We start from the raw sequence: 11,837 nt of genomic DNA, 5'->3' as shown, positions 1-11,837 counted from the left end.
AGCCCGGAGGAGAGCTCGCTGCGCATGGGCAGGGAGAGCGCGGCCGGCGCTCCAGCGGTCGGCATGGCAGCTGCTGCCTCGCTGGGACAGGCTCTGGGCCCACGCGTGCCGCGCAGCCTCTACAGAACTGCAGTTGTCTTGTCTTCTCGGACTGCTTTCGGCTACTTTTCCCTTATTACTTTAGCTCGATACACGTTGGGCTGCCTTTCACAATCGGATATTACGCTGTTCGAGTGCTGACGGGAAAGGCAGCCCTTTGACACGCACGCGAAATGTCGCCTGACGAGGGCAAAGGTGACAGTTACTACCGGAAGTACCCTATCTCAGATACCCTTTAGATTTTCCCCCATTGAAGAAAAACGAGGCGGGAAAAACGCTGTTAGGGTTTAACTCAGGCCCTGGCTCCTTCTCGAACGAATTAGCGGAACACCCGCAGGCGCCTTGTTTGGCTTCCACTTTTCGGCCCGCCCAGTTCTCTGAGCGTGCGGCGGACGACGCCGGTGATTGGTTGAGCGAATGGAAACGGCTCGGCGCGGTGGTTGGCCAGTGGGAAATTCTTTACGTTGTGATTGGTCCACAGGAACGACTCGGCGCGCGCGCGGGAGCGAGCTTTGAAAGTTGAGCACGGCGGCGGCGAGCCGGTGCCCTGGGATCATGGTGGCGTTGCGGGGCCTTGGTAGCGGCCTGCAGCCCTGGTGTCCGCTGGATCTTAGACTCGGTGAGCAGATGCAGCCGGGAGGCCCGGGGGCCAGGGCGAGGGTCCTGTACGTCCCCGACGGTGCCTAAGCCCGGGCCGGGGTGCCGGTGGGGGCAGGGTGGGGGCGCCCGGCTGTCGGCGGTGCCTGGGGTCCCCAGGGCCGTGCCACGCCAGGATTGCGGCTAGCCAGGTTTCCCGTGGGGGCTCAAGCCGGCCAGGCCACCCTTAGAATAAGCGAATGTTGGCCAGTCTCTTCTAGCGCCTGTGCATCTGTTTTCTCGGCCTTCCCCTTCTTCCTGTGCGTGTCTTCGTGCACCTATCTATTCTTACCTATTAAGATGGTTTTAAATTGCAAATCTCTTTCTTCCGCCAGACTTATTTCTTGAACTTCATGTTCATAGGTTCCACTGGATGTCTCACATGCAGACATCATCAAACGTCACATGAGTGAAAATGGGATTCCCAAAGCCTGCTAATGGCACCATCCAAGCCACCAACCCAGGAGTCATGGCATTTCTGCTTCCCCTTTCATGCCCACCACCACTGTCCTGCCTCTGAGGTGTCTCAGGGCAGCCCCGCTCCATTCCTGATGCTGCTGCCTTCATCATAGCCTCGAGCAATTGCAGGAGTATTTTAGCTGCTTTCTGATGTTAACTGTGCCAGCCCATCCCCCACACTTTTGCAGAACGACTTTTGAAAACACAGCTTTGAATGTGTCAAGCCTGTACACCTTTAATGTTTCCCCTTTGTTTCCTAAATAAATGACCACATCTTTGGCATGCTTTATAAGAGCTGCTATTCTCTCCAGTTTGATTTTCCAAGAGCATAACCTTTGGAGTCGGACACACTTGGATTGTTCCCTTGGCTCTACCCCATAGCATCCATTACCGTGCAGGTTGTTTATCCTTGCTAAACCCCTGTTTTCTGATCTGTCAAATGGGGAGTACAATATCTACCTCACAGGGGTTTTTGTAAAGATAAATTTGTACTTGCCACATAATAACTGCTGAACAGATACTAATACCCACAAGCAAACACTGTAACAATTTTGTTCATTTAGAAACACTTTAATTTCTTTCCCTTTGTGCTTTGTTACACTGTGCTTGCTGGGATGCACTTTTCTGCATTTATTTGCCTGACAAAACTCTTACATTCAGGTCCAATTGAAGAATCATCTTATTCCTCTCCCTCCTCCCCCAGTACTATTCTCTATTAAGCTCTGTAGCATTTTACATTTTATATATCTATTATTTTAACACTCATCCATAGCAAAAATAATAAATACCATCTATTGACTGTTTTTTATGTGGCTAGCACATTTTTAGGGCCTTTATACACATTATGTTTCACAAAAATCCTGTATTTCCAATGGTGAAGGAGAGACTAATTATGTGTAAGTGATCAAGTCAGGATATTTGCCTCGTTCTGACTCAAAATTCAGTGGCCTCTCTTCTATCATAGGCTGCTTTTTTTGGTATCCTAAGTGTGAAATGTTGAGATCTTTGTGGACAAGAACCCTCTAGTATTCATCTTTATATCCCTAGAAGTATAAGTGGCTTCCCTAGTATTTTCTCAAAGTGTTTATTGAGTGAATAGATGATGTATTTCTTCCTCTTCTTCCATCCTAAGTGAAGTAGCAGAGCAGAAGTTACCTGCATTCGACAGCTGAGAAAATAGGTAGTGAGGGATTTGAATACTGTAAAGATACTGAGGGAAAAAGTCTAACTCAGTGTCTCCTATACTCTCACTCAACAATCAACACTGAAGACTTCTGTGACCAAATGGTAGATAACAGGGCCAGTTACTGCCATCCAAATTAGATTTGATGGTATTTACAGTAGGGAACTGTCATAAACAAAACCAAAAGAAGGAGTGAGATAACTTTTGCTGTGGTCTATAATGACCTTTAAAACATTACTGGAAATTTGGAAAGAAACAATTGTATTTTTCAGATCTTCTTTCAGGCAGCATATTCCATGTCTTTGGAAGGAATGCTGTGCACAGCCACTTAGGGTACAGAGACCCCCTCCTTCAGGGTCAAGTTCAAGTGACAAAAGATGATGACCAGATTGTATTCTAAGGATGGATCTAGTTGAGTGTAAGGCCTTTCATTTTCATTTGTGCAGTGTAATGCTCCCATCTCTGTTTTTTCCTTATCTATACCTTGCCCAACTTCTCTAAATCAGTGGTGAACAAATACTTTTAATATTAATTTGAAGGAACACCTGATTAATAATTTGAGATGTCCACATTTCCATCTAGTCCTAATTTTAGTTTGGGAAAGTGACAATGACAACACTGAAGAAATACAGTGTATTAGAAAAGAATGGGAAGGGGGGATGGAGGGATAGGGGAGGGATACCATTAGGAGAAATACCTAATGTAGATGACGGGTTGGTGGGTACAGCAAACCACCATGGTACGTGTATACCTATGTAACAAACCTGCATGTTGTGCACATGTACCCAAAAACTTTAAGTTAAAAAAAAAAAGTTTATCCAAAAAAAAAAAGAAAAAGAAAAGAATGGGAAGATTTAGAGTTAAGAGAGATTGGTGGAGTCCAGCCAGCGTGCTGTCTTAATACCCCTCCTCTCAATGTACATTCTTTCAATCAGTGTGTTTTAAAGTCACCGAGTATTCCTGGGAGTCTGAATCTGGCTTGCCTCCTCTATTTTAAACTTCCTGGAGAAATTATATATGTTTTTTAAATGCTACATGATTGTCCAAGGGCCCAATAAAGTGCTCTATATTTTATTTCCACTTATTAACTTGGTTATGATATTTTCACAAAGGAACCTCTTGGGCAATCTGATTAACCTCTGTTTCTTCTCTAGATTGAACATGTGGGAAAGCCTGATCACTGAATGTTTTGAAGTGTCCTTTCCCAAAACTCTTGTATCTGAAAAGTATTTCCTCCTTTATATTTTTAGAAGATGATTAGCTTAATAGTCAGTGTCAGTTGTGATTTAAGATTCTCTTAACCTTTTCTGGTTTTCTTTTATTATGCTACAACTTTATTATTAAAACAAGTTAAATGTGAATCGTGACTAATAAACTTTTCTCCTCTTGAACACACCTGGAATCTAAAGGTGATTAGTTTTTTTACTTGTTACAGAGTACTTACACATTTCATTGCATTTTCCCCTAGAATGGGTTGACACAGTGTGGGAACTGGATTTCACAGAGACTGAGCCTTTGGATCCCAGCATAGAAGCAGAGATCATAGAGACTGGATTGGCTGCATTCACAAAACTCTATGAAAGCCTTTTACCCTTTGCTACTGGAGAACATGAATCTATGGAGGTAAAAATATAAAAACAAAGTAGCCAAATTTTGGTGTTAGAAGTAGAAGATGAAAGTCATTATTATAATCTGAAGCTTAGCTTTCTTGGTGTACAGTTCACAGGGAGTACAATATGAGTAACATAAAGAATGTGGTTAATTTATTGGAATATCCTAAGAGCTTTCCTCCAAAAACTTCAAGGTACTCGTCTGATTTTTTTTTTTAAGACACGACTGTTTTTTACAATAGCAAATTAAAGGAAAAGTATAAGGCCGGGTGTGGTGTCTTACGTCTGTAATCCCAGCACTTTGAGAGGCTGAGGCTGGCCAGTTGCTTGAGCTCAGGAGTTTGAGACTAGCCTGGGCAACATGGCAAAACCCCATCTCAGAAGAAAAAAAAAAAAGGAAAAATATAAAGGCAAAAACAAGAAAACTAGACCAAGGAAAATGCAAATAACAATTCAGACATGCCTTAACCTTAACTTTAAGAAAATATGCGACCAGGCATGGTGGCTCATGCCTGTAATCCCAGTACTTTGGGAGGCCGAGGTGGGTGGATCACGAAGTCAGGAGTTCAAGACCAGCCTGACCAAGATGGTGAAACCCCATCTCTACTAAAAATACAAAAATTAGCTGGTTGTGGTGGCGGGCTTCTGTAATCCCAGCTACTCGAGAGGCTGAGGCAGAGAATTGCTTGAACCCAGGAGGCGGAGGTTACAGTAAGCCGAGATCACGCCACTACACTCCAGCCTGGGCGACAGAGCAAGACTCTGTCTCACAAAAGAAGAAAATCTGATATTAAACTGAGGAATGACTAGTTGAATTAACAGGTTTGTCCAAACAGTTCCTGTAAATATTGAGTTCTATCCAATGCATAGAAATATAAATTATTATTAATATTTAGGTTGTTAGTTTTCAAAAAAAACCAAAGGGTTGGGAAACAGAACAAAAGCTAATTGGATATTAACATCTCTGAAACATTTAAATGAACAAAAAAAAATTCACTTCCAAGTTTCACATCACAAAATTAAATCATCTAATTAAACATTCTTTCAGCATAACGCTAAGCACTGCCTTAAGTACCTGAGTTGACAGAGTGGGGATTACGATACAATCTCCCTAGGTTGAGGTCCTCCCCAGGGACCTCAGGGAGGAAGAGTGGACATTTGAACACTAGCCAAAGTAGGTCTAGCAGCCACATGCAGTTGCAGGGGGTGGAGAGTTCAGTGCCACTGTGCATTTGGGCGCCTGGAAATATTCTACGAACCACACTGTGAAAAATGCTCCAAGAGAGGTGTGGATTTGTTGCATAGGGTGTGAAAAAGGGAGCATGGTAGGGTTGGGAAAGTTCCAGAAAGAAAGTGGCCAGCAGCGAATCTTCACAGATGACTAGCAGAAGCTTGGGTTGTAAGGCAGTCCTAGTGAAGGAGCCACCCAATGGGAACACGCAGGAAGTGTCAAGAGGCATACAGAAAAAGTGTGGTGGGACGGGACGGTAAGGTAGAGTAAGGGTAGGTCACGGGTAGCTTTATGTGAGGTTCAGCAGTGGAGTTTGAACATGTTTGGTAGGGTGTGTATGAGATTTTGTTCTAAGCGTCCTGCATGTATTAACTCATTTAATCCTCAAGCAGCCTGTGTGAAAGAGGTTACAGTGGGCAATAGATAGGTAACATGAATAGATCTGTTTTCAGCAGACGTTCTTGACAGTAGGTGGACTGAAGTGGGAAAAATTGTGTGCAGGGAGAGCCCTTGGGAGACTGTATTGGTGATCCAGGTGTTATGAGTAATAATGGCATGATCCGGAGTTACAATTTTGGGAACTGGAAAGGCAGACTAAAAACTAGGGACATTTTTGGAATTAGAATTAATAGGGCCTTGTGAACTAGGAAGCCCTTTTGAGATATCTTAAAAACATGGTGTGAAGTGCTAAACTGACTGGGCATAGGGAATTAGAGAAAGAAAGAAGTCAGTGATCCCCAGGGTTTCAAAACTAGGAAGATGATGATATTGTTAACCAAGGTGGGGAATAAGGGAAAAAGAGCAAGGTCAAATGGAGAAACAGTTCTGTTTAGACTTCTGAACTTGAGATTCTGTCAGGAGATCCTTGGGAAGTTTAACAGGTAGTAGAAATGTGAGACCAGGAGAGAGAGGAGAGTTCTTTAAATTGAGGTATGGGTTGAAGCACAGTGGTGCATGAGATCACCGAGGGGGAGAAGCAGCCAGGACAGAAATGGAGAGCTGATTGGACGGGGTCTGCAGAGGAGCAGTCACATGTAGGGAGTGCAGGGTCACTGACACCCTGACTAGACAGCAGCCATGGGATCACATGGGGCCAAGGTGACCCCATACGCAGAGCCCTGGTGAGCAGATGGTTTAGGGTGATCGATCACCCTGGTGTGTGAAGTGGAGGTGCAGGTGGCATTAGGAATTAGGATGTGACACTGTAAAGTTAGGAGATGATTTCTTTCCCCCCCCCCCCCTTTTTTTTTTTTGAGACCAGGGTCTTGCTCTGTCACCCAGGCTGGAATGCAGTGGCACAGTCACAGCTTACTGCAGCCTCAACTTATTGGGCTCACATGAGCCTCCCACCTCACCCTCCTGAGTAGCTGGGACTACAGGTGTGTGCCACCACGCCCAGCTAATTTTTTATTTTTTGTGGAGACAAGGTCTTGCTTTGTTGCCCTGGCTGTTCTCAAACTCCTGGGCTCAAGCAGTCCTCCTGCCCTGGCCTCTCAAAGTGCTGGGATTACAGGCATGAGCCATTGTGCCCAGTGGAGATGATTTCTCCCATAAGTTTTTTAGTTAAGGAAAGGAGAGTGCTCTGCTCACTTGAATTTTGTGGGCCTTTTTTTGTTATGATACTCAAGGATAAACCATATTTAGTTCCTGCTATGTTTAGGTTATTAAAATAACCCATTTCTTCTTCATGTGTTTAGTAGGAGAAGACATGGAATGAAGATAGAATTAATACAATTGTGGTTTTTTTTCTAGGGTTTATCTCCTTTACCTGGGCCATTTCTGAGATCTCTTTCATTTCCTGCTCCCATTGCCTTCAATCTGCAGAACATTTAAATAAAGGGCTCTGATTTCCTCAGTTAGTAATTATTGGTAAAGGAATTTGAGTTCCTTTTAATATAAATAGAGGGATAACTTTCCTGAATAATCACTAATATATGGTGTCCCAAAAGTCTTAGTGTAGTTTTAAGCTATAATTTCTGAAGTATATATGCTACAAACTTAACAAAAAATTCTTTTGAAAGTTTAATTATTTAAATATGTTATATACATATTTATCTTTGTAATTTTGGATAATATACCTTTAATTTTGATATTTTGTTTCAGTCCCTTTGAAGATGGTAAACATTTAGCAATAGGAGCCAGGCTACTCTATTCCTCTTTTTGTAAGGCACCAAGAACTTACAAAAATCAAATAATAGGAAATGTTTCCATTTCTCTAATGACTGGCTTTTGTGATTTGCGGTCTCCCCACAGAGTATCTGGACCTTCTTCATTGAGAACAATGTTTCCCATAGTACACTGGTGGCATTGTTCTTTCATTTTGTTCAAATAGTTCATAAGAAGAATGTCAGTGTACAGTATCGAGAATATGGCCTTCATGCCGCTGGGCTTTACTTTTTGCTACTAGAAGTACCAGGTATGTAGACCTGATATGATAGGATAAATCTGTCATTTTTTTCTTTCTACAGTTTTCAATTCTTATACTTTGTTTCTTGTTTCTTCACTTATAAATGGGGCAGTGCTAACCCATGGCAGAGAGTTGTTCCGAGGAGCAAGTCTCTAAAGTACATGGCATGTTATAGGTCTTGGAAAACCTTCCACCTTTTTCTTTTTCATCCGAAGTTATGCTATCTATAAACTAATAAAAATAGTCTGAGAAGGAGTGCAAGAGTTCCACGCCCACCCTCCACCACCGCCGTCTAAAATTCTGATATTGCCCTTTCTTCTCATGATTGCTTGTCTAGACTGAGAAATACTGCTGTGGGGAGTCATTGCTTTTTACCTCTCCGATGTTGGTATTGAAAAATAGATTAAAACCATTCTAATCAAGAAAGCAGGAAAGCAGCTAGTAATACTTGAAGGAGAGCACTGACCAGGAGTCTGTTTTCGAGCACTGTTTTACTTGATTGTCAGAGCACTGAGGAGGCTGTTCCTCCTATGACAGTGAAATCCATTCTCTTCCCTACTCCAAACACAGGGTGAGAGAGAGTGGAACATAGAGATTGAGTCAGATAACCTGAAGTTCATATGGAAAAGAGAATGGCAAGATCAGTCACCTTGCTGCTTATCTTTGTTTAATTACAAATGTTTAGCAAAGGATTTATTCCATGTGATCTGGGAATGGGCAAAAAGGTATTATATTTAAAGCCCTGAACATTGATTTGTGTTATTGTTAATGCTCCCATAATGACTTTGGAAATGAGTAAGTTCCTAAAGGATTTTGTTGCTAAGCAGTGTCTCGGTTGTAACTAGGCCCTCTCTCAAAAAAGTAGTGGTTTTAGAAACCCAGTTTCACTCTCCTCTTGCCAGATGCAGTTTCTTCTGATTAAGGTTGAGATTTATGCCAGAGCAAAGAGGTGGCTGTTACTAATTGCGTGGGCCACTTGCAGCTTTCCAGCAAGCCGTATTCCTGCCAGTTACCTTCTGTTTTTAAATGTTTCGGGTTTATGATTGGGATGCTGTCGATACTTAATATTCGATCACAGTATATTCTTCTTTTTCAAGATCGTTTTGGTTGTTCTGCCTCCCTTGCATTTCCATGTGAATTTTAGGATCTGTACGTGAATTTCTGCAACAATAAAAAAGCCAGCTGCGGTTTTGACAGGGATTGCATTGAAACTGTAGATGAGTTTGTGAAGTATTGCCAATTTAACAACATTAGGTCTTCTAATCCCTAGCTGCAGGATGTCTTTCCATTTATTGTAGATCTTCTTTAATTTGTTTCAATAATGCTCTATAATTTTTGGTGCGCAACTCTTGCATCTCCTCTTTAAAATTTATTCTTAAGTGTTATTTTCAATGCTAGTGTAAATGAAATTGTTTTCTTAATTTTATTTTGGTTTATTAGTACTGTATAGAAGCAAAATTGATTTTGATTATTGATCTTGTATCCTAGAACCTTGCCAAACTCATTTGTTGGTTCCAACGGGGTTTTCTTTGTGTAAGATCATGTCATCTGTGAATAGACACAGGTTTACTTCTTTCTTTCTAGTCTGGGTTCTTTCTATTTATTTTTCTTACCTATTTGCCCTGGCTAGAACCTCCAGTACAATGTTGAATAGAAGGGGAGCGTGGGGATCCTTGTCTATTCCTGATCTTAAGGGGAAAGCATCCAGTCTTGCCTTTAGGTATGATGTTACCTGTGGGTTTCTCAGGATGGCCCTTATTAAGTTATTATTCCTAGTTTACTGAGTGTTTCATTATGAAAGGCTGTTGGATTTTGTCATTTGCTTTTCTGCACTTGTGAAGTGCTCATGTGGTTTTTGTTTCTTATTCTAATATAGTATATTACATTGGTTGATTTTCACATATTAAACCAATTTTGTATGACCTTGGTCATGGTGTATAATCCTTTTTATATGTTGTCAGAGTGTTTGCTAATGTTTTGTTGAAGGTTTTTCTGTCTATATTCATAAGGGATATTCTTTTTTTGAGATATTTTTGTCTGGTTTGGGTATCTGGGTATCTTGGTAATACCATTTTCATAGAATAAGTTACATAGTATTCCCTTCTCTTCTGTATTTTGGAAGATTTTGGGTTTTCTTTTTTCTTCAGATGTTTGGTAAAACCCACTAGTGAAGTCATCTGGGCCTGGAGTTTTTTGAAAGTTTATGTTTGTAGAATTTCTAGTGATCTCCTCTCATGCCTGATGTTGGTGATTTGTATTTTGTTTTTTCTTGATCAATCTAGATCGAGATTTATTCATTTTACTGTTCATTTTGGAGGACCCCCTTTTGATGTCATTAATTAAATTCTATTGTTTGTCCCTTTCTTGTTTCATTGATTTCTGGTCTTATGTCTACGATTTCCTTTCTTCTTACTTTGGGTTTAATTTGCTCTTATTCTGACTTTTTAAGGTAGATGCTTAGATCTTTGTTCTCACATGCATTTCTTTGTTTCTAATACAAGTATTTAATACTATAAATGTCCCTCCAGGTACAGCTTCATCTGCATCCCACAAATTTCGATGATATGTTTTTACTGTTGTGCAGGCCAAAGTGATTTTCTAATTTTTCTTGTCATTACTTACATCTCTGAGTTGTTTAGTAAATTGAGTTTGTTTTCCAAATATTTGAACTTTCCTGAAATCTTACTGTAATTGAGTTTTAATTGGTGGGATCAGAGAACATACTTCATATGATTATGATACTTCTAAATTATGTAGTTGTGCCTTTTTTTTAATGGACTTAGAGTCTAATTCGGTGAATCTTCCATTTGCACTTTAACAGAATGTGTACCTTGCCTTTGTTGGATCTAGTATTCTGTAAATGTCAGTTAGGTCAAGTTGGTTACAAATGTTATTCAAGACTTACATATGCTTCCTGATGTTCTGTTTATTTGTTCTATCTGTTATTGAGAGAGGAATGTTGGAATCTCTAAGAATAATTATCAGTTTATCTATTTCTCCTCTCAGTTCTTTTAACTTAAGATATTGTGAAAGTCTGACGGATACAGATGTATTTATGATTGTCATGTCTTCCTGATGGATTGGTCCTTTTAGTATTATGTTATGTCCTTGTTTGTCTGGTTATATTCCTTGTCTTGAAGTCTACTTTGTCTAATATTAAGATAGCCACTATAGTTATCTTAAGATTTGTCCTTGGTTGGTACATCATTTCTCATGCTTTTATTTGTAACCTATCCATTTGTTTATATTTAAAGGTTTTCTTGTAGACTGCCTGTCATGTGGTCATGGCTTTTCTTTTTCTTTTTTTTTTTTTTTTAAGAGAGACGAGGCCACACACGGTGGCTCACACCTGTAATCCCAGCACTTTGGGAGGCTGAGGCGGGCGGATCACTTGAAGTCAGGCATTTAAGACCAGCCTGGCCAACATGGTGAAACCCCGTCTCTACTAAAAATACAAAAATTAGCCGGACATGGTAACACGTCTGTAATCCCAGTTACTCGGGAGGCTGAGGCAGGAGAATCGCTTGAACCCAGGCAGCAGAGGTTGCAGTGAGTTGAGATCGTGCCACTGCACTCCAGCCTGGGTGACAGTGAGACTCTGTCTCAGAAAAAAAAAAGAGAGGTCCAGGGTCTCACTCTGTCACCCAGGCTGGAGTGCAGTGGCAATCATAGCTCACTTTAACCTTGAACTCCTGGGCTCCTCAGCCTCCAGAATAGCTGGAACTACAAGCGTGAGTCACCATGACAAGCTAATTATTATTACTTTATTTTATTTTTGTAGAGACAGGGTCTCGCTATGTTGTTGCCCAGGCTGGTCGCAATCTCTTGGCCTCAAGTGATCCTCCTGCTTCAGCCTCCCAAAGGGCTGGGATTGTAAGCATGAGCCCTCACACCCAGCCCATTTGGTCATGCTTCTTTCTGACAATGTTTGCTTTTATATCAGAATGTTTAAATTGTTTAGCTGATTACATTTAGAGTAATTATCAATGTAGCTGGGTTTCTGCCATTTTTCTATTTATTTTCAATTTCTTTAAACCTGTTTTTTGCTCAATTTTTTCCTCTTCCTGCCTTGTTTTGGATTTTAGTATCCCTTGTCTCTTTTGGTGTATTAGCTATACTCTTTTGCATGTATGTGTATGTTTTATGTGCTTGCTTTGTGTATGCAGTAGGCACTTCTCACAGTTTATCTTCAGATAATATTCTCCCAATTTA

The 11,837-nt window shown here is 41.0% G+C and overlaps 1 protein-coding gene across 3 annotated transcripts in view; it reads left to right on the top strand.

Moving 5' to 3' along the window:
- The window catches only part of NCAPD3 (non-SMC condensin II complex subunit D3), a 71,387-nt gene that overhangs the window by 608 nt on the left and 58,942 nt on the right, over positions 1–11,837 (top strand). For 2 of the 3 annotated variants that reach the window (XM_063784611.1, XM_024347492.3), the window contains exons 2-4: positions 581–718; positions 3,846–4,000; positions 7,472–7,634. In XM_063784611.1, the coding sequence (XP_063640681.1) occupies positions 655–718; positions 3,846–4,000; positions 7,472–7,634 (382 nt within the window). In that variant the 5' untranslated portion in view covers positions 581–654. Of the gene's footprint in view, positions 295–580; positions 719–3,845; positions 4,001–7,471; positions 7,635–11,837 lie in introns of all 3 variants that reach the window. The other variant, XM_016922330.4, reaches the window with a different exon arrangement.

Source organism: Pan troglodytes, chromosome 9, assembly GCF_028858775.2.
Source record: "Pan troglodytes isolate AG18354 chromosome 9, NHGRI_mPanTro3-v2.0_pri, whole genome shotgun sequence".
Lineage (NCBI taxonomy): Eukaryota > Metazoa > Chordata > Mammalia > Primates > Hominidae > Pan > Pan troglodytes.
The sequence above is the reverse complement of the archived record's forward strand: the minus strand, read 5'-3'. Positions and strand labels throughout refer to the sequence as shown.